Here is a 24,736-nt window from a genome sequence, read left to right as displayed (position 1 = left end):
CGCTTATATTAGGTACAGGCACTACATATGCAGTTAGTTTGTAACAAAGAGTAGGGCGCGCCATAGGTACCTATTATTTTTTGACAGTGAATTTTTATGTAGTAGGTAGGTACTTCAATCTGACTTCAATAAATAGAGAGACAATATTTATCATTGTCTGAAGTTTTCATACATTGATCTGTCGTAGTATGCGGAACTTGGATAGATATTCGGTTTTACGAACGCATATACCTATAGGTAATAGTCTAAGTGCCAGTTGCACCATCCGCACTTGACAGACTGATCAACGTCACCCGGCGCGCCGCGGTGGTTTACTATGAAACTTTCCATACAATAAAATTTAGCGCATCCAGTTTGGTGCAACCGACCCTAAGGTTGGTAAATCGGACGTGTTATACAACTCACCATGAAATATCTTGTGACAAACAATTGAAGGCATCATTCGTCGTGCGTCGTGCATGACACCTGTCGTTAATCTCGTTTTAATTGCTTAGAACTTTAATAGTTCGTAATTCACGTTGATGCAACCCGCTTGCGGCCATCATTTCCGATTTGGCTTTGTGTCGCTTATATCGGAGAAAGTGTTCCCACGCTACGTCTTTTAGAACTCTACAGACAAAATGTAATGCCATCCACATCAAAAAGATTAGCATGTTTGTGTTAAACTTAAGTATCTTTACTAGCTTTTTATTTTGAACAGTAGGCTAATGAGTCAGTTAAAATCGAGAAAAACAGCCATTATCACGTAATAAAAGCGACATTAATGTCAGCTTACAATGAGGTTAAATGTGGAAGCCCGGTGAGCTGGAACGGCGACACCGTTTGGAAGGTAACAAGTATCCGCTATAGACACGGACCGAGTGGAGGAAATGATTAATGATCAAAGTAATCACGCCTCGGAGTTTATAGGACATTATATATGCATGAAAAACACGTTCGGCCTTGACCTTATGTAGCTATTAGTTGACGAAATTCGTCCTCTCTTTTTTGTGATTATAGTTCCGAGTAGTAATTAGGTCAAACAGGGAACTTGAACGACCCGCCATCTAAAATCATGGGCTTGTGAGGCGTGGTAAGATATTTGTGAGCACCTTGGCCGTTCCGATAGATCTTATGGTGACTGTAATTTTTAGGTTCTACCCAAAAGCATATTTAACAACGACGACCTACCTAGGTACACTCAGTAAATATGTAGGTAATGTAGGTATATAAATGAATTTAAAATATTCAAATATGTTTTTTATAAGGATACAGAACAGTGTCCCAAGTGGGGGAACTAGAGGTAGACGCCGCTAGCTAGGCAGTCTTTGCTCAATTGACAACCCTTGGCTACGTTCGGCATCGGCTGTCCGGCTTGCGTTCTATTTCCACCCTACTTGTAGGCTTGTAGCTATCAAGCTACTTTTCATACTTACTCATGTTTTGATACGACTATTGACTTCTATAATGATTAGCAACCGTTTGATCTAAATTCAATTATTTTGTCGGTTAAGTCGACAATCGACAACCACCCGTATGGTCAAAGCGGCCAAATTCTGCCATCTGCGGGAAATTCTGAGCGAGACACGACAAGCGTATTTTTTTGAAACGTTGATAGAATAATTTTTAAGGAAAAAAAAACCGACTCAATAGGGGAAGCCGCTAAAAGTTTACTTATTGTTGATGGTGCACTCTTAGATTCCAGACAATGAAATGAAAAAGACAGCATATTTTGCCTAATTATCCTAATTCATCTTTTGCCTAATTTTGCCTATTTGCCTAATTATTATAATATTGCCCAATAATGTAGAAAAGGAGGTAAAACCACCCACTTTTATAGTAGCATTTTGTTTTTGTAAGGGTCGCAGTTGTAACCTAACCTACTTTTCTGATAGCATTTCGTTTCTGTAAAGGTGACTGTCCATTTGTAACTGCCGCTGCACTGCAGTTGCGACGTTACGCGGTGCCGCACTACTGTAGCAGCACGACTGCGGCTGTTGCGGCGTGCAGTCGCGACAGCGTTCGTTGATGGCTTGTCAATGTCAAGTCATATAATGTCAGACGTACAAATAAAATACTAATTTACTTTTGTATTTTTTACGTGAAGAAGCGAGTGACGATAATGCTACATGCTACATGAAAAAGAAGACCAGTTTGCCTTTCTACAATAGTCAGAGTCCGACGAAGGCAGCTACGCAATATTAATAAAAAATCTGATATTTAATGGTGATCCTTTATTCAGATAATATTGCCGATTAAATGAAAAGCAATTCAACATTGAATGAGACTTAATAATTGACGAAATACAATCAAATTACTCAAATAAAATTAATGCAGAGGAAAAATTATTCTTAACATTAAGGTAAGTTCACAATGTGAAATTTTCTTCCCCATCCTCTTGCCTAAATGCGTGACCACCGCACACAGCAATCCGACGGAAACGGGACTCATGGAGTTCGTGATATATACGGGGGGAGTGCGCACTTGATCCACCTGCATCACGTATAGGTACTCGGCCGTCAGAAACGTGCGGCTGGATTTAGAAGTCTGTAATAAACGTCCCCTCAAAACCATGCCAGGTAGGCTCTTTTAGCAGGCCTTTTATTGATTTCTGCAAAGTGATTCGTGGGTTCTGGAGATGACGATGCGACACGTAAGAATAAAATTATCCAATGGTGGGCAGGCAGTCGTTCGGTGTTAGCAAAATATTACAGATTTATCTTTCTAAGTATCCATATTAAGCCAATTTTACTTTCCTTAGGTACCAAACAGTGAAGTATGATGAATAAAATAATTTGTAATTTACACTTCATATTGTCCAGTTGCAGGTGTGAATGGGCGACGGCACTCGATGATATGACCGCACCATCCATATAAAACTTGACGGGCGAGACAAGAAATCCTTTATGAAGAAAGATATTTCCCTGGCCTTGGCCGATAGAAAGAACTTTTAATAAATTAATTTGAATAATAAATGGTTTCCTCGTGTTGGTGTGAAGAATTACGTGTTGCACTGTAACACAGTTTGTTTAACCCTCATGCCTTGAGACCTCCGCAACTGTCAATATTCTAAATTTTAAACCATTCGCTTCTCTCGTGGTTCAATTTTGTATCGTTTCGTATGTTTGGATATCAATATGTTACCATGAGGTATTAAATAACATCTTTGCCCCTTGTAATAAAAATAAATGATTGCTTCTTTTATTTAGCTCAGGAATGGCTTTGCAATGACAAAATGAGAAATTGTCACCATAAACGACATTATATAATATGATATATTACAATACAATTACAGTTGCCAGGAATATTCGGCAACTATTCGGTATTTGGCCACTTTGCCGGATATTCGGTATTCTATTTGCCTCTCTATCGCTCGTGCCCTGTCGAGCTTATAGCTATCCTCGCAAAACTACAAAAAAATAAAAGAACAGTTTATTTAATGAATCTATAAATAATATCGTCGTATTATTTGAATCCCTAAATCAATAATCTCAAAATACGCTAAATTTGTGAAAGCTGATTCCACAAATCTGCCTTAAGTTATATACCTTAGTTTTATTGGATGTATATAATGTACAAATTTCTAGAGAAGGCGGAGAATGTAAAGTTATAGCAAGAATAGTGCCTGGGCGTGGGCATAGATTTAATAATAAACTATACAATTATTTTCTGGATCAACAAGAGTAGAACCTAAATCAACTTCAACTGAATGCTACTAAACAAAGCCCTCAATGTCAACCTTACGTGCAGAACATGTTGAACATATAATGTATACACTTTTTTGGGAAACAGGTTTTTCGTAAATTAATAAAAAAGTAAAAAATAAGACATGTTTTATTTTTCACAACTCTTTATTAACTTTAGTTTTGTCCGCCATGATCGTGATATCAGCAGCTTGAGCCTTGAACTGCAACTTGTAGGTACCTGGAAATTAGAAATTATCTTTTCAGTTTCATGTTGTATTTTGAATATAACTATGTATTTTTGTATGTATATGATTTATTGCTTGCAAGTTACATATATGTATTTCTTACATACATTATGTCTGTCCATTATGTCTGTTTGTTGAATTTAACTTCAAATCAGTAAAACGGAGCTAGTAGCGGACAAGCTGTGTTAAACGGTTTGTCTTTAGATATTCTGGCCACATCATCACAGAAAATAAATAGGTAATAGTGACCCGACCACCAAAATGGACTTTTAAATATTCGTAGTAAAATAATATTAATTTTATACTTACATCGACGTGATCCTCACAGCAATATTGTGTGTAACACTTGAAGTATTCCATTCCACATTTACTTCACGACAACACCGTCTTTCACGTAGGTCTTCGCGGACTTTAATTTTTGTAAATCATTCCCACAAGTGGAAACAAGGTTTTTGATATATTAAGCAATCAAAATCTACTGTTTAGGTATTAAAAATTATAAATCAAATCGTAAGAAACTAGCAGTTTAACTGAATTTTTTTATTATGACAATTGATGACAATGACATCTTTGACAATTACGTGAGTGACGGATTTATTTACTATGGTTCGATAACTTTTACTATACGATGACATTATTATATTCAGCCTCGCGAGAAGGTCAAAGGTTTGTTGAAATATCTTCAATCCTCGATTATTATATCGCAGCAAATGTCGGAAACTGTTTAAAAACCTAATATCTCGAAATGGTTTTCGAAATAGAACATTAAAAAAAAATTAACAATCCTAATTAGAGATTGGATTTTGCAAGTAGTGAGTGAGAAGTGCGACTGTGTGCACGTTTTCCCCCGCAAAAAATGGCAGAACGATTTGTACGGTAAGATATCGCTTGGGCTCCTCCCTTCCGACGTGTCGGAAGCCGGTGTTGCTCGAAGGGTTAGACTATAGTTAACTTCCGAATTTGACACTCTCTTTTTCGGACCTATCATTCTAGTTTCCTAACTGGCTCTGTGATACTCGTATGGCTCGATATAGATTAGCAAAAAAGTTTACAGTAGTACTACAGTCGCCATCAGATATGTCGGAGCGACCGAGGTGCTAAATATATCTGAACATGCACTTTAGCGCCTTGACAATAAAGGCGTGTTCAGATATCTGCGAGCTCCTTGGCCGCCCCGATATATCTGCGATATATGGCGACGGTACCATCGGGGTTGTTTATCCGTGGGTGTAATAACTCCTTAGAACGTAGTGGTTATATTCTCTTTGCTTAAAACTACTAATATCTGTGATCAAAGACAATTCAGTGCAAATGACAGATTTGACGTGCGGTCTGCAGCCGCAGTTGTAATAATACACCAAATACGCAAAAATGGCCATGCTACGTGCAGTCGGTCTTGTCATTCATTTTACTATGGAAATTGACAATAACACCGACGTGTCGGAGCAGTAGTGCAGCTGCGGTCGGGAAAACGTTAAAATCACCATATTACGTGCAGTCGATATCGTCATTCATTTCACTATGGAAATTGACAATAACACCGACGCGTTTGGGCCGCCGCAGTAGTGTCGGAGCAGCAGTGCAGCTGCGGTTGGAAACGGACAGTCACCTTAAGGGTCACAGTTCTAACTCTAACCTAACCTAACCCACTTTTCTAGTAGCATTTCCAGGTCCGGACCTGGGTCCGGATCCGAGTCCGCGTCCGTGTCCGGGTCCAAGTTTGGATCAAAGTTCGGTCTGGGTCCGGATCCGAGATGGGGTCCATGTCCAGACCCGGGTCCGGGTCCGAGTCCGGGTCCAAGTTTGGGTCTGGGTCCATAAGGAAGAGAACAAATCGCCAAACGTGAACTATGTGTCATTGAAGAGTTTCATTCTGATCATCATCAGCAGTTCCACTTCATCAATTGTCACTTTTTTAATTGTAAATGCTGGATTTGTTGATAAAAATACAAAAATCACAATATGTATGCCTTTCACATTTGAGGAATTCCCTCGGTTCCTCATGAGTCTCATCATCAAAACTCGAGCTTGACAAAAATATGTCTTAAAAACTTAAGTTGCTTAAGAAACATAAAGAAGAGGACAAATCGCCAAACGTAAACTATGCGTCATTAAAGAGTTCCATTCTGATCATCATCAGCAGTTCCACTTCATCAAATGTCACTTTTTAAAATGGAAATGCTGGATTTGTTGATAAAAATACAAAAATCACTATATGTATGCCTTTTACATTTGAGGAGTTCCCTCGATTCCTCATGGATCCCATCCTCAGAACTCGAGCTTGACAAAAATGTTTCTTGAAAACCTAACTTGCTTAACAAACATAACGAAGAGGACAAATCGCCATACGTGAACTATGCGTCGTTTCTGCCAAAACGCAGTTCTGATAATGGGATCCATGAGGAATCGAGGGAACTCCTCAAATGTTAAAGGCATACATATAGTGATTTTAGTATTTTCATCAACAAATCAAGCACTTACATTTAAAAAAGTGACATTTGATGAAGTGGAACTGCTGATGATGATCAGAATGGAACTCTTTAACGATACATAGTTCACATTTGGCGATTTATTCTCTTCGTTATGGACCCAGACCCAAACTTGGACCCGGTCTCGGACCTGGGTCTGGACATGGACCCCAACTCGGTCCCGGACCCGGACCGAACTCCGACCCGGACTTGAACCCGGACCCCGACTCGGACCCGGACCCAGATCGATCTCGGACCCAAGCTTGGACCCGGACAGCCGGACATGGACCCGGACTCGGATCTGGACATGGTCTTGAACCTAAACCTGAACCCAGACCCGGACTCGGAAATGCTACTAGAAAAGTGGGTTAGGTGGGTACCCACCCACGCTTAGCTTTGAACTGCGATCCTCACAAAACCGAACTGCTATCAGAAAAGTGGGTTAGGTTAGGTTAGAACTGTGACCCTTACAGAAAGGAAATGCTATCAGAACTTGGGTTCTTAGGTTAGGTTAGAACTGCGACCCTTACAGAAACGAAATGCTACTAGAAAAGTGGGTGGTTTTACCTCCTTTTCTACATAATTAGGCAAAAGATGCTGTCTTTTCCATTTCATTGTCTGGAATCTAAGTGCACCATCAACAATAAGTAACCTTTCAACGGCATCCCCCATTGAAGTCGGTTTTTTTTTTCTTAAAAATTATATTGAATTTGGTTTTAATTTTAACATTTAGGTTTTGGATGGAATGGAATGGGCAATGAAGTTGGCAACTGTCAAAGGTTTGCAGAGATGGCGCCATCATAACTCGCCCCTTTTTCTATGAGATTTGGCTTAAAGGGCTGGCATCCAGGGCATTAAAAAAACAAAAATTTGACACAGGAGAGGACACTAGGGTTTGACAGGGCAAGCTATGCTGGCGCCATCTACTAATAATTTCGACCGGCCAACCCCATTAACTTTTGCTAGGCCACTCCAAGATATGCGAGATTGTTACCATTTCTAAAAAACCGGGCGGTAGCATCCTCTGCTTGAGGTTGGTCTCGCCGTCGAGGTTGCAGGTGTCGAGGTAGCAGATCCCCAGAGGGTTAGAGGTGTGGAGGAGCACCATGTCCGCGGGCACCGCTTCGTTGTTGGACAGGTGCACCAGGTCACCCACGCGCACGTCGCGCCATTTCACTCGCACGTATCGGTCCACGTTCCTGCGCAAAAGAGACACAGGTTGTCACTTTGAAATGTAGGTTCATTATAGCGATCATGAAAATGAAGATTATACTTAGGTTGTACATATTAGACAAGATCATTGTTATTACATTACAATAATAATTTAGCATTCATTTCATAAGCGAACTTGTATTACAATTAGAGAAGAAATAATACACCTTGCATACGGATTGCATAACAAAATATAAGTCATGTGATTTTGTATGTTAAATCACTAGGTAATACTATTACCTAGTGATTTAACATACAAAATCACATGACTAATACTATTTGCTTGTATTTTATTATGCAATAGGCCCCTGGAGTGGTTAATGTTGGATTTGAAAAGTAAGTAATCGGTAGGTATTTCCATATAAAAAAGTTAATTGAGTTCAGTATGTTCATAGAAACGACATTAGAGGAGTCAACACTGTGCTGCTATTTATGCGGAAAACTTGTAAACTCTACCACTGTTAAAGTAGTTATGTGCATTGTTTTATATAAGACAGAAACAATTGTAAATATAAAACATTGTACTCGGTAATCATTCCTCAACCAGAAATGTCACTATTGACAGCTGACAAATTATATCGAAAACAAATCCAGATCAAATTCAAAGCCTCCATTAGTTCTGTTGGACGAAGGCTAACAAAACATGCTCGTCATTAACTTGAATAAGTTCGATATATTTGAGCCATCCAATAATTAAGGCACCTTGTCTTTGAGGGTCAAGGACCCATGTTATATTTTTATAAATATTAAGTTGGTTGTTTAAATTTTGAGTGTACTAATCCATGAATCGTATGAGCCCCTGGTACACGTACCTATTTATTTGTTTAACTTGTACAATTCTTTGTCAAATCTCTTGAAGCAGTAATCGATTATATTAGGTTGTATTATATTAGGGCCGGCGGTAGTGTCTCGGTTTTCGTTCCACAGTAAACAAACGGCTCGACAAAAGCAACAGGTGACGCAACGAGCTATTAAGATCGACCGACTTTGAGCCTTATATTAGAGAAGGATTCCGTACATCTACAAGAACTGTTAAAGCTAGGCTAGGAAGCCTACGAAACGTCGAGCTTTATTTTATACCCCAACTATAGTCTATCAAGTAGAAAAAAAGGGTAAATTTAAAAAACGTAGGCGCGACGAGTTTGTCTTATTGTCCCATAAAATAAAATAAAAAATCGCGCCTTTTTCTACTGACAAAGTGATTTGACAGACTATAGTTGAGTCGTGTTATTTACGAGGGGATTTCCCGATAAATGTTTTCTTTTCAGTGCGCTACGGTTGGTTTTTATAATCATGCGGGCAGGGGTAATTTCGTCCGTTGGGACGATGTATTTAGGTTTTTGGGGTTGCTAATAGTTCAAGAGATCACTATGCTAATTTAAAATGACATTTATTAGTATCGTGAAATGAACCTATTGGCAATGAAATAGTTTTCTTCACAAAATAGTACATTTCGATTCTAGTGCGGGAAGTATTAGTAGCAGCACGAGTACCGAGATATCTTGCCACGAGCCGTAGGCAAGTGGCAAGACTCGGGACGAGTGAAGAATGACACTTCCGCACGTGTATCGAACGACGTTTTTTAATACAGTTGCGAAAAGGTAAGAAAAACAACAAGTAAGGAATAAAAACAATATCGAATGTTGCCTTAGAAAAAAACGTCTCTTCTTTGACAGGCGTTTCGGCAGCTATTCCTACCTCTACCTTCCATAGCTATTCCGTTCCATTCAGATAACTTATTAAGAACGGTTTTTCAATCTTCAATATTAAAAAATAAACGTGTTATAATGATGAAGAGGTAATTATTCGTATTCTTACATGTTAATAGGTTAGTAGGTTTTTATGTTGATTACGACGTTTAAAGGACACTAATATTAACATTCATCAATAAGTAAGTTATGAATTGGAACAAGTATAAATTTAAAAAAAATGGAAAAGTAAAAAGCACTAGTTCGCGAATACCAACTTTCCGCACGCTAAACAGCTAAGTAAAGTAGCACTTTTTGAGCAACTGTATTAAAAAAATCTTTAACGTTTTTACATGTTCTCTGAATACATTATCTAGATCTACTTGTCAATAAAGATAATTATATCTAAGACAAATTGAGTAATGATACCAATGATTACTCCACGGGATTACTCCAACTTACTTTTATTTGCGTTGCGTGACTCTATGCCTTCTCATGATGAGAATTTACATAGATGATTAAATTTAACTGCTATCAATGTTATGATTACTCACTTACAGTTTTTCTAATCCTGATAATAAAAGGTGGTAGCTGATTTTTGATAATAAAAGACATTACCCTCCTTTGCGTTGCGGTCGGGTAAAAATGAGCACGAAAATGTTTTTGCGTGCTCAACAAAAAGCATTGGAAAATCAAAGCATGAAAATTTAACAATTTGTGCCATATTCAAGCAAAAGTGGATATAGCTACAGGGTTTTTTTAGTAAGGCGCTACTACAATAAAGATTTAATTATAAATCAACATAACCAACAATTGTTCTTTAAAAATTAACATAGGCAACCAACAACCGAATCACACACAACAAAGAAAACGTCACGTTTGAGAACTGTACTCGTCATAACACTCATAAGTTTATAACAAAGCGTACTCTAAAGAGAACGAGCCACGACGCAAGTAAAGAATGGCAACACAACGGTGGGAACAACATTGACCCAGTCCGGCGTTCAAAACAAAATGACTTTTAAGCAGTAACAGCAATGAGTCCTTCTTGGCCAGCGGCGCGGTGGTAAGGTCCGCGATAACTACGTCGCGGAACCTTAATAAACATCGTCGCAGACAATGGGCCGCGATCGCGACCCGTTCAGTACAACGAAAGTGATTTGAGAGCTGATAACCCACTCTTCGCTGTTTACGTACCGGCTTTCTAACGTTTTCCTTCATTTCATATCGCACTGTGACATCAGAGCTTTTAGTCACGGCTCTGTATCCTTTGTTGTGACACTTGTCACTGTCTACAGTTGGAAGTGTTGGAACCCGTAGGCATGGGAGCAACAGACAATGGGACGAGTAACTCAGCGCAGCGATAGTGATTTGAGAATTTAACCTTTTAACCGCCATAGAATTTTTCATCGAGCGTGCTCGTGTCGCCGGCGGTACGAAGTTTTGTCTTATTTATCAGACCGCTGCGAAATGAACCCGATTTTGTATGTCTAGGCATATATCAGTCTACGGCGGTTAAAAGGTTAATATGTATCATTCGGTAAACGCATGTTTCAGCCCTACTATAATGCTTCTACTACTCATAGCATGTGTTAGTATTTTCATATTCTGTCTGTACTGTACTACTATTATAGAGTATATCATTATCCCAGGCCTAACGTGACGGCTAAACATTGTATCTAGTATCTGTCAACACAGAATTATTTCTTGTTAATATAATATAGTATGGCTAATGTAATACAATGTACCAACATTAGGTAATTGTAATGTTATTAATTATGACGGGGTTACGCATACTTCCAAAGCCCGCCAAAAGCATTCCTTTTCGCGCGTAAGGCGGATATATAGGTTTTATCTGTGACACACAACTATTGGTCTGTCAAGTATTACCGCTAAGCGAGAAACAATTGCAAAAGTTGCTGATTAAAAACCTCTGAAGGAAAACTACGTTTTCATATTTAAAAGCATCATAAGTATCCCTTGAAAGAGGCTCACGAAGTGGGCTTTAACATGTACTTATGTAACTAATTTGAGGGAGTAAAATTCAGATGCGTTTAGACTTTAAACAATTATAGTAGGTATATTACCAAATAAAACAAAAACTGTCATAAGGACCATGCTTCGACGCGAGCGACTACGAGTAGACAGGTACCTACGTGACAATATACTTCTGTCACTGTTCTAATAGTGTTACCTAAGGTAAAAGGCCAGAGTCAAACAAGCATTGTCAAATGGTGTAAGGTACCTTGGTCATATCCAGATCATTGTCTTGGTTCCCCTGAGAGTCTAGTTGCCGAGGTCTAATTCGCAGTTGGCGCTGAATTGCCAGTGGAAAGCAGGATGAATAAACTTAGCGTTAAATTAACGAATCGAGGGGCGGAACTTTAGATTTCGCAGTTCGCACGCTTGCTTGGAGGTTTGCTGACGGTTGCATATTAAGGCCAGGGTTACATAGTAACTATTTATTAATCTGTGGCCAGGGTCACTTTATATGTAAGTTTTGATACAAAGTGGCCCGGTTTCATTGCTCTTTAGTGTACTAGGTATACAGTACCTGCCAATAATATATCACCTCCATGTTTTTACAGTATAACTTTTTTATATTTTGAGTGACTTCCACCTCACTGCTTTAGGTAGTCTAGTAGTATTCCTTTATACGGGCGATGAGAAAAATTGGTCTCATGTAATGGTTTTTTCATGGCGGTGTTTTTTAAATGTATTGTTAACTTCATTTTATTGCTAGAGTTTTTTTAGTAATATGCTGAGTATCCTATTGTAATTCACAGTATTTCATTGCAATATTCATTATATATTAGTATAAAATGACTAGTAAATTATGCAATCTACAAACTAACCTATATTGTTTACTTTATACAAGCTTATACAAAACACTTAAAGGTGATATATTATTGGCCGGTACTGTATACAAATGAAACCTGTAAAAAGTCAAAAAAACGGGACCCCATTACTAAGACTCCGTTGTCCGTCTGTCACCAGGCTGTATCTCACGAACCGTGATAGCTAGACAGTTGAAATTTTCACAGATGGTGTATTTCTGTTGCCGCTATAACAACAAATACTAAAAACAGAATAAAATGAATATTTAAGGGGGGCTCCCATACAACAAACGTGATTTTTTTGCCGTTTTTTGCGTAATGGTAAGGAACCCTTCGTGCGCGAGTCCGACTCGCACTTGTTACTAAATCAATTCACCACTAAGTAAGGTTTCATCATCATCATCATCATGTCAGCCGATAGACGTCCACTGCTGGACATAGGCCTCCCCCAAGGCTCGCCACTCCGACCGATCCTGTGGAGGTTAAGGTTAAGGTTAAGGTTCTGGAGTGGCGTCCGCGTACCGGAAGACGAACTGCCGGTAGGACTCCAACGAGATGGAGCTACGACCTGGTGAAGGTCCCGGGAATTCGGTGGTTGCGAGCGGCACAGTAAGGTTTGTTGTACTAAAATAAATGTGCTGGTTATTATATTTACACGTCAGTCATTACTCATTACACCGGTGACCGAGGCGAGATATATGAAGAAATATTGGAAAGCGTGTCAAGAGTGGACGTGACCAATGGATGAGTAAAGAGACAAAACCTAGACTCCTCGTGGCAAATCTGAACTGACGCAATTGACTGCAATTGTCCACCGTGACATGCTACGTAGAGTGTTAAGTCAGTTTAATTAAAGAATATTTACACATACACGTGAGCGTTGTCAGTATGTAACGGAACGGAATTGTTTGCTTATGTATTTAGACGTGAAAATAATTTTCCGTAAAATTTTTGCTTGGCTAGAGTTTGTACAAAACAAGGGTAACATCAACAAACTTCCAGGAAAGCCCCGCCGACGCCAATGCTCCAGTAATTGTATCAAGTCACCCGTCGAACGCAAATTGCCTTAATATTTAGAAGCTGTAGAAATAGGGCATGCAGGTTTTTGAACCCGATGTCTGACGTACTAACTTATATATATAGTTTATGCAAGTATGCAATAAAGGTATATACAGTCAGCTGCAGAGATAGTTGACCCCCTTGCAAACAAATATCTATGCAGGGGTGTCCGTCATCTCTGCAGAAAAAAGTCTGAATTCTCAAACAAACGGTACTATTCCATTTTCTTAGCAAATATATTATGATATTAATAAGACTCCGCTGTCTGTCTGTCTGTCCGTCTGTCACCAGGCTGTATCTCATGAACCGTGATAGCTAGACAGTTGAAATTTTCACAGATGATGTATTTCTGTTGCCGCTCTATAACAACAAATACTAAAAACATGATAAAATAATAATTTAAGTGGGGCTCCCAATTCCCATACAACAAACATGATTTTTTTGCCGTTTCTTGCGTAATGGTGGTTCTTGCGTAGTCCGACTCGCACTTGGCCGGTTATTGAAAACTTACTGGCTATTATTATTACAATATATATTAAATAAAATAAATAAAATAAAACCCTACGCTATATGCCAACAAAATCCATTTTATGCCAAAAAATGCCTTATATACAAACTGCTGGATCGATTTACGAGTATATGAAACATGCTTAGATTGCTAAGAACCACCGCAAAGCAACTCGCTTTCACGTAAAAAAAAAAACATCGAAATCGGCCCATCCGTTGGAGAGCTACGATGCCACAGACAGACAGACAGACATTGGCGTCAAATTTATAACACCCCTCTTTTTGCGTCGGGTCGGGGGTTACAAATCGAAATTTCATAGGTAATGTTGTTGAAAACTCAATCAGCCAAGCGAACGACGAAATAGTTAAAGTTACTTGTTAGTTCGGCTTGGTAAACACCATCGAGCCTATCTTAATCAACTGTTACATCACCACCATAAATACGTCCGTAAAATCTTACGTATACGGCGTTTTGAAGGACTATAATGACGTCAGCATTACTAAAAATTTGATTTGAAACATGACTGTACTTCTAACGTAAAGATATTCTCTAAAAACCAATAGGTGTAATTATTTTGTCGGTTTGCTCTGTGATCGATGAATTCGATGATGCAAGCTGTCATCAAACATTCGAGTAAACCGGAGGGTCGCGGGGGGAGGGACGTCAGTCACGTCACGGCTCCAACTAACACTTGTGAAAAGGCACTAAAGGATTTACTCGCCTATGAAGGAAAATTTTCGCACCGTCATTTTGGCAATGGATCAATATAAAATATCCTGATCCTGATAATCGGTCACTATACACTTTTTTATGTGACTACTTTACACTAGGCATCAAATGCCTATAGGTATAATTAGTGACAGCTAAAGAGTCCAAATATATCGTCTTAACACCCCTTCTTTACGTTACAGTATGTACACATTACACGTGTAAACAAACGTTGTACAGTGAAATCAATTTCTTTTTATGTTTTATGTTACAAATATGAATTTGTAAATATATTTTTATGGATCACACAATATCACACATACATAGCGCTCAACTACAAGCAATCTTTTTTTAACCACAAGTATATTATTGTCAATCTAGTTCCTGTTGTGATTAAATAAAACTTTTTCCTTCAAACTTAAAAAAACCCGACCACAATAGTTATTTGTTTTACAAGGGGGCAAAGTTGTTGTTTAACCTTTCGTGCTAATATGGACATCTGAGCAAGCGAATGATTCAAAAACTGAACCACGAGCGTAGCGAGTGGTTCGAACAATGGAATCCTGAGCGTTGCGAGGGTTTCAAGGCACGAGGGTTAAACAAATTTTGCCACCGAGTGGAACACAAATTTTTTCACCACACCAACACAAGGTAAATACTAACTGTAAAATATCAAACCAAAACAAAGCAAATTGATTCAAAGTTTATGTTATTAAATATTTATCCGGTTTTAAATTAAAAGTTTAATTTAAAACCGGGAAATTAAATATTTATCATTCAAAACCATCATTTAAAAGTAAAAAAGTAATAAATAAGATACAATAACGTAACTAGTGTTTTGCGTAAACAAAGAGCGCGACTGAATAGGAGTATTCTGGTGCGCCTGCGCCTGACGTCCGTACACGGTACAAGTATTTGCTATCTGGCGCTTCACTTTCTCCGATCCGGTATGTAGTAGGTGAGTCGAAGCTAAATCTGTGGAAGTATACCTATGTCATCGTTACGTGTACGTGGCGGATCTCGCGGACTCGCAGGCAATGTGAAGGTCGGGACATTCACTGGCCTCACTGCTCGACCCGTTGACAATGCGACCAGGTACTCATTAATGTGATTTATCACGCGTGATGGCAAATACTGCTAATTACCTATACTGACTGCCGGATATTCGAACGGTTTATTGAGACGGTCTTTCCAATGAAAATAATGCCGTGTGTGGGCATTTTCATTTTAACGTGTACTTTAAAGCGCATAAGTTGTGTTTAATTTACGTCTACCTGTATCACATTTCTGACAAAATGTATGGGGTTTGACATAGATCGTCATTTTTGATGGCGTTTGCTAACCGCCCGTTAATGGGACACAGTTAAGTGAAAACACCTGTGGCTACTATTTTCTTAAAAGTATCATTGCCAAGAAAGAATTGTTTTGTAATCTTTGCCTCTCCATACATTATTGCTTATAAAAAGTAATAATGTGGTAAAGTACGGCCATAAAAGCGTATTAAATACTTATGGCGTTACCTATATACATAATCGTCTGTCAAATCCAACAAACCGTTAATAATCGTTTCTCCCTATCCGTTATATATTTTGGCATTTCTTTTTGTTAGAAAAATTTAACAACGGTTATAAGAGGATGCTAAGTTTTATGAAAAATTAATGGTTTAATCGGAAAATAAATTATTCTGTAGTAGGTACTCTCGTACATACTCGAATAATGTAACTATGTAACTAGATCGCAAAGCTGCCTTCGTGCTCTGCTCCAGGACAGCTTGTTTGCATATATGTAGATCGGTGTTATTTATATCTGTGCATGGGTTAAGAGGCCGGTGTCGATTTTGGAGCAAAAATGTAAAATTGATAGATTTTGTCGTTGAAATTATACACGTTTTGTTACGTAATATCTAAATAACAAGTATTGGTTTCTTTTAGCACGTCTTCTCATCTTATCTTTTAATAATGAGGTCGCGAGCGTGCGTCACCGGTAATATATGAAGAGAAGGGGCAGTTTTTAAAAATTCATCAAAAAATTATGGTGGTAATTATACAAATTGATGTATAAGAATAGTTTCAGCAAATGTTGTAGATTGTTTAAGTATCAAAATTACGTTGAAATTAAGTCGTTTTCAGAGAAATTGTCACTTGTTTTGAAGTAATTTCTGGAGAAAATTGAATTCGTTGAACTTTCATTTCCTCGAACTCTAAGCAGGGACCGGACAACCCTTTCCGCGATAAAACCCTTTCAATGGGCGACACTTAAACACGGCTAACACATTGAAAGACTTTCCCTTTTGAACTGCAAGCCCATTCATACCCTTACCTTTGACTAACCCTTACTGAAAAGCTAACCAAAAATAAGGCTAGCTCTTAATAAGGGTTACCCTTATCTTTAAGCGCTTTTTATAAAGGTTTCCCTTTGCGTGAAAGATACAGGATTAGTATATATCTACGGTAGTGTATGAAAAGGAAAGAAAATACGTGCCTAGTCAAAGAACGCCGCCGTCGCCGCCGACGATCGCTCGGATGCAATGTGTGCTTTATGAACAAGGTAGACGACTTAAATTAGCACGCTTATATGCTAAAAGGGAAGCCCTTTATAAGGGATAGCAGGCCGGTCCCTGACTCTAAGTCATATAACAAAAATGTAATCTGAAAAAGGTCAAGTACAGAATATGTGTGATACAAATTTACCATTTTTAGCAGTCCAAACTTTACGAATTTTACAAATAAGAGCGACAAAATCAGTGCTTTATGCGCGGTTACCTAAACGTCCATCAGAAAAAAAAATCATTACTAATTTAGTGAGTCTGTTTTCAAATAATTGATCTGATAAAAGGCAAGATAAGAAGACGTGCTAATAGAAACCAGTACTTGTTATTTTTATTAGATAACAAAAGGTGTACAATTTCACCGACTAAATCTATCAATTTTACATTTTTGCGACTAAAATCGACACCGGCCTCTTAATGGGAGATCTATCATTTATAGTGCACCAATAAGCCGGAACGGAATCAGACTTGAGCGTGCCGCCCCGCGGCAGAGTCTGTTTATATCGATTAAAATAACACTGATCCAAATTAATTTTATCAACTACAACATATTTTCAGAATAAGAAACTTAGTTAGTGGGCACGAATTACGGCACTGTTGTTAACTAACCGATAACGCCTTAAATAAGATACAGCTGCATGTAGAGAATGCCACAAAATAAAAACGACTCTATGCAGTTAAACTGCTAGTTTTTCCGAATCTGACCGCAAAAACGTGGCCGGTCGATCCAACCGAGCCAGGCTTATCAATAATTCCTGAATTGTTGACAAGTTATCGTGGCTGTCGCGTATGTAGAAAGAGACATAATACATACCTATTACACCACACCAACTAACACTTCATTTAGTGGAGCTAACATGGAACAGACAGTCCAGTCTACCAATAGTGCTAGGGTTGATGTCGCCTGCTCTTCTACTATGCTAACTTCTGACAGTGCAGAGGTGCAAAGCACCTTCACTGCTAATACTTTGCTTACCAATAGGCATTGCTTTCAACAGCTGTAATTGAAATAGTTCACCCTTTCAACAATAAAAAAGAAACTGTGAAGTGCCTCTTAGATAGCTGCTCACAGTCTTATTATCTTAATGAAGCATTAAGACAACGCTTGCAACTTGTGATCTTCAGCCTCAAAATCAAATGTTACAGGAATAGGAAATACGCCTCTAGCTATAAGCCTGTACGTTGTGCAGCTCATATTAAATCTAACTTAAGCGATTTCCATACCAATATTGACTTTCTAGTTTTAGACAAAATAACTGATCGCTTCCCACAGAAATATGTTGACGTTAGTCACTTTAACTTACTTACCTGCCTCTATGCAGCTTGCAGATTAAACTTTTAATGTCTCATCCCAAATTGCTGTTGGGAGTGGAAATATTTTGGGCAATCGTAACAAGTGCTTCAAAAACAATGCTAACGAGCAAGCGCACCTACCTAATCCTATCTAAACTTACACACATGTAAATTCGGTAACCACACGTAGCCATCTTTGTTTAGCTGATCTGTCGGCCCAAATGACAACGTTTTGGGAGACAGAGGAGCTGCCGCCAGAGGCGGACTCCATCAAAAATGGGCGGAGTTAGACTTACGCTATAGAAAAACATTTTGTTGAAAATACCTATCGCCAATCTGACGGCAAATTTGTAGTGATAGATAGATAGATAAAAAAACTTTATTCTTTTCATTATTACATGGCTCTAATGGCCGACATTACTATTATAAAACATAATTTTAAATTTAAAAGAAATTACAAACATGCAGAAATAATTGAAACGAACATGCATTGACTTAAATACCTAACGAGTACAAAAATAATGCGCTTACCTAATAGTGCGCTTACCTTTTAAAAGACACACCAGACTGCCTAGGCAACACATTTAACATAGCTAACCTGAGCTTAAATCAATGTACGTTAATTTTACAAATGAATATAGGGATAGGGATTTAGGGCAGCTGTCGGAGTCTAAGCAATGTTAATGCCAAAATGACGTTCTTCCACCTACGACGCGTTGCTTAGAGTCCTATCGGAGGATCATTATTACATGAACAAAGATCACCCATACGATAATAGCACGAATACAGGAGTTAGATTATACTCTCACATTGACTAAGGCATTAAATATGAGCACAAAGCAAGGACGACATCGACATCGGCGAACAATGGATTTATCGAGGAGTTACCATACAATATATTACGCAATGTGTATCACTTATATATGTTCTTAATTATTTAATATATATATTTTTTCTAAAAATATTATTACTACATTAAAATATTTGAACATATATTATTTAGGGAAAAGGATCCATCCCACATCCCACACCAATCTCAGTCGATATTTCTTTTCTGTCAAAATCATGTCATTCATTTCAATACCAAATTTAAAAGCAATGGATCTAAGTCCATTTACAACCATATTTACACCAGTGATGATAAACCATTTAATAAAACGATTCAATTCAATAATTCACAGCGAACAATGGAGCAGTCCATCGGCCGCCGCCGATAGCGATAGTGATTTAACGACAATTTAACGACTTGCGTTAATTTACGAACCCTGTAATTACAGTTGATTTTTTCGTATACAAATTAGACCATAGGAGGGGAAAAAACTAAATTGAAATATACGTAGGTCACACTAAAAGTTACTGAATTCTCAAACAGTGTAATAAATATGCTAAATTTTTTAGTACCTATCGCTTTTCTAAATTGTTTTCTGACAATGCGTACACATTTTCCTTACCAAGGAATCAACTTGAAAAACACACGGCCCATTTTTCCTCAGGCACTTTTTGCATGTAAGGTCAATGTGGAAAAGACCGTATATCAGCTAAGACCGTATCTACAAGCTCTCGTCGCTTCTAACTTGTATGTGTAGTGTTTGTACACTCCAGTTACAGAAAGAAGATCGGTAGAGCAGAAGGAGCGCAGCTCTCCCTCTCTGACTGGGTCTGAGCGTACGTATTCAAATAAGTTCTTGCCATATAAATATGACGGTCTTCCCTGCTCTCTCTCTATTCTTCTCATTGACCTTAAATTGTAATGCAGTAGACTTGTGTGGCGGAAGTGGGACAATAATTTTGATTCAAGTTCTCTGACTTTAGTATAAAAAGTTTTTTACATGACTCATTTGGATACCTAAGGTTGTCTGAATCCGCTGATATTATGTTCTATCTTTATATGATTATGAATATAACAGCAATTTTAATTAAGGGTTTCGTTGTCGAAATAGGCCCTTTTCGATAATCATCCGTAACAAAATTTATGAAACCTACTACAAACAGTCACACTGAAGCCTGATCTAACTATACAGTATGTAACTGAACGAAAAGCAATTACTTAAACCCGGTAATGTTTAGGTCATACTGAGCAACTTTTACTATGGGACCAACCACGAAATCGCGAAAAAAAAACAGCGACAGTTTCGCGATTTTGGGGTTGGTCCATAGATCCATGGGTATGTTGTTGAGTAAGGGCTCATTTAAAGTCGTATGAAACCATAACACGAAAATTGACTCGGGTTAACATTGTAAAAACGTATAACACTTTACAAACTGTCAGTCTTTCTAAAGATATATACACAGCGGAATAAATTGTACCTACCTCAAAAAAAAGCGAAAGAGTTTTAAAGCATGTTTTCTTTCATTTCATGATCTAGAAATAAGGTGGCACATTCCCTTAACTTTCAGCATTACCCACGAAAAATTAAACAACAACAGGTAAAAAAAACTGTCAGATATTGATAGCTATCTTTTATGTATATTTTTATATGTAGAAATAAAATAAATAATCACTTAGTATTTATCTGTTGACTGTGGACTGTGGAGTGTGTGGCGTATAAAAATCATGTGAAATAAAGAATTGAACTACGCACAGATTGTTCATTCATTCGCAATCCATACTAATATTATAAATGCGACAGTCTGTCTGTCTGTGTGTTCCCTCTTCACGCTTAAACTGCTGAATTGATTTAGATGAAATTTGGCATAGAGATAGGTTGAGTCCCTGAGAAGGACATAGGATAGTTTTGATCCCAAAAATCATCCCTTAAGAAAGTAAAAAGCGGGGTGGAATTGAGATAATTAATGAAGTGTCTGCTAATTTGTGCGCATAATATGCTCTAATTGAATGATGTCTATAAGAATTTTTCCAGGCGCTATACTTACTTTAGCTGCTGTTACTAAGTCCACGCAGACGAAGTCTCAGGCAAAAGCTAGTAATAATATATCTTGAAGCATTTGATTTATTTTGTAAAAAGCACTCTCCACTTAATAAGATATCATTATAAGATATAAACATGTACGTGTGTAGAGTACAGGTAGTTGTTATTATATTAGGTTAAAAGTTTTATACATACTAATATTATAAATGCGAAAGTGTGTCTGTCTGCCTGTCTGTTACCTCTTCAAGCTTAAACCGCTGAACTGATTTAGTTGAAATTTGGTATAGAGATAGTTTGAGTCCCGGGGAAGGACATAGGGTAGTTTTTATCCCAGAAATCATCCTTAAAGAGGGTGAAAAGGGGGGTTGAATTTTGTATAGGGAATCGATGAAAAGCAGATTGGATAAAAAATAAGCTACCCAAATTACTAACTCGACGCAGACGAAGTCGCGGTCAGTATTTTATTTTTCACAACTTGCGTATGTTGTGTATACGCCTTTATTTTTGTCTTTGTCGGTGTTTGTCCACAGAGTAATGAAAATCAATATTATTTTTGAGTAAGTGGCAGGTCGAAACCATGTTCTCTTAAATTACAGTACCTAGTAAACAATATTGCCATTAGCCATGTTTGATTAGACGAGTGCTTTACCACGGTATAGTAAAGAGGGTAAACAGATTACATACATACATAACAATTTGCGCAAACGAAGGGTATTTATATGTTGGTATATTGGATATTAGTAGGCAACAGTTACATCAGTAAGTGCATATATATAACTCAGTACAGTCATTAGTTTTGATCATAAACAATCGCAATCAACATCTCCGTCTCGTACTATTGCTAGCTGTTATTCCAGCGGCGGTAGCACGGTCGCATTTTTATCGCTTGTCACAATGCCTGTCACGTTCTAACAAGTATGTAAGTGCGAAAGTGACGGGCATAGTGACAGGCGATAAGAATGGAACCATGCTGCGCCCGCTGGAATGAAATAAAATGGTTCGTTCGTAGCTATTTCTCACGCACGTCAAACGTGACGTGCTAAGGAGCACAGTACGGACTACATACTTTTTATTATTATTTATTTAAAGTTTATTGCACAAACATACACAATTATGTACAAATGGCGGACTTAATGCCAAAAGGAATTCTCTACCGGTCAACCATTTGCCAGCCTTTTGCGGCAAGACAATTGAAACATGTTTATAAATTATCAAATTATATGCATAAACCTTATTTTCTCCTCTTGTTATTATTTTATTCAGGTGCAGATAGGTATACGGTGGTTTATAACTTCACGCATTTCACATTCACACATGTCTATTGATATATTATGTTAGTGATGATGCTAAGCTAAGATGTAGGTACAGTCAAGGGCATAAATATATACATTCCCAAATTTTCAGAAATATGTGTACGCTTTTACACCTTAGACAATAAAGTCGTGTTCACATATTTTTGAGCCATTTGTCTGGATCGATATTTTTGCCTTCGATTGTATCTGTGGTTTGTCATTTATTAGTTATTCTGTGGTAATATGTTCAGAAGCGACACAGAATAACTAATAGTACTACCGAGAATAACTAAAAGTATGGAAGCGATAAGCTAATGGACTATATTAACAGCCATCATCTGTGGTTGAATAGTAATTTTTACTTTAAGGGGCCCACTGACTATCAGTCCGCCGGACGATATCGGCCGGTCAGTTGTTCGGAACTGTCAAATTTTTGTTCTAACTGACAGGCCGATATCGTCCGGCGGACTGATAGTCAGTGGGCCTCTTTACGTTATCGACAACCGATATTTTAATTACATTCAAATTTAGAACATCTTCGAGAAACAATTAAATTTGATTTGGTCTTCATTCGAATATCGGTCGAGGTGACGTTTTATTCGAAATGAAGTGTCAGGTTCAAATAAGGGCCTGACACTCTTTGATAGAGAAAGATAGTCTTATTGCGATTCCTATAAGAGGAAAGAGAAAATAGTGCCATGCTTTGTCCTTATCACCAACCGGGTGGCATTATAGGTAGGAGGCGATGGCGAAATACCGAAATTTATAAGAGTGAAAGAGAAAAACTCCAATGCTGCCTAAATTTTATATGAATATTCTTTCTCTTACCCCCGCCGGTCGCTCGGTGGCGCGTCTATAACTAGAACTACTTGTATACATATACTATGTCTATGGTTGCAAACAATTTTGACAAATCTCGCATGTTTCTTGATATCGAACGATTTGGCAGTCGGCCCCAACTCTAGTTTGTCTCTGAATAATAAAAAAAACTTCGGATGCGTGCAGACATAGTATAGTAGTTATAGACATGAAACCGAGCGACCATATTCATGTATTGACAGGTTAATGTATGGCAGCATAATCTTTTTTCTCTTTCACTCTTATAAATTTCGGTATTTCGTCATCGCCTCCTACCTATGCTGCCATAACCCGACCATGAAAAAAAAACCCGGTCGATGACAAGGACAAAGCATGGCACTATTTTATCTTTCCTCTTATAGGAATTGCAATAAGACTATCTTTCTCTATCAAAGAGTGTCCGGCCCTTGGATGCGTGTCATGCGTGAAAAAGTTTTCATTTGCCGCCATTTGACGTTTAGTAGGTTTGTAAGCATAAAATTAGTTTGTTTGGTTGAGACTTTATGATATGGATGTATGTAGATAAAGCAGTGTATGTAACTGTACATAATTAGGCTCATTTCATTCGTTTCATACACCCACACTCGTATTTTAATGCCTTATGTAGCAGTCACATAAACTACTATTATATTGCCGATTTTTTAATAATTTAATTATGTATGTTTTAATAATTAAGTTAAATGTTCATTTGATACAATTAAATAAAAGTCAGCACCAGTTAGTCCAGCGCTCTACACAACTCTTCTCAAGTACACCAGAGTTTAACCTAATTATTAAGGAAAGCTAGAAATAGTCTACGCTCAATCGCAGTCGCTACTATCAACTTTACTAATTACCATGATTCGTAAAGTGCATAGTGTATTACCTAAGGCTGCCTTTTTAATAAGCTTTTTCGGCAGCTGTTTTGTATGACTCATTAGTTACCATACCAAACTGTGCAAACATATTCGAAGCGACCAAAGTCGCTCGTAGTATTTGATGTAGACACAGAGTCCCGTTAGTATATACTTTCTTTTCTCTTGCGCGTGCTCGGCAAGAGAAATTAGCTTTTCGTGCGCTGTGCGCTTGCAGAAATGAATCGTAGGTCGAGGAAGGTAAATAACGCATTCATATACTCAGATCATACAACCTGTGTACACCTCATCTGCGTAGCTACTGATATCATTTTTACGGTTCCGTACCCAAAGGGTAAAAACGGGACCTTAGTACTAAGACTCCACTGTCCGTCTGTCTGTCACCAGGCTGTATTTCATCAACTGTGATAGCTAGACAGTTGAAATTTTCACAGGTGATGTATTTCTGTTGCCGCTATAACAACAAATACTAATAAGTAAGGAACCCTCGGTAGGCGAATCCGACTCGCACTTGTCCGGTTTTTTCTCTGAATGTTGTGGTCAGAACTACTTCTACTACTGCTCATAACAGTAGGTACCTACAAGCTTTAAGAGTCCGAAATCGATTTGAAAACGAAAGTTTCATTATTTG

The 24,736-nt window shown here is 38.0% G+C and overlaps 1 protein-coding gene across 3 annotated transcripts in view; it reads right to left on the bottom strand.

Moving 5' to 3' along the window:
- The window catches only part of LOC134741646 (phospholipid-transporting ATPase VA), a 79,427-nt gene that overhangs the window by 21,715 nt on the left and 32,976 nt on the right, over window positions 1-24,736 (bottom strand). For all 3 annotated transcript variants that reach the window (XM_063674499.1, XM_063674501.1, XM_063674500.1), the window contains exon 2: window positions 7,373-7,577. In XM_063674499.1, the coding sequence (XP_063530569.1) occupies window positions 7,373-7,577 (205 nt within the window). The remainder of the gene's footprint in view (window positions 1-7,372; window positions 7,578-24,736) is intronic.

Source organism: Cydia strobilella, chromosome 5 (assembly GCF_947568885.1).
Source record: "Cydia strobilella chromosome 5, ilCydStro3.1, whole genome shotgun sequence".
Taxonomy (NCBI): Eukaryota; Metazoa; Arthropoda; class Insecta; order Lepidoptera; family Tortricidae; genus Cydia; species Cydia strobilella.
The sequence above is the reverse complement of the archived record's forward strand: the minus strand, read 5'-3'. Positions and strand labels throughout refer to the sequence as shown.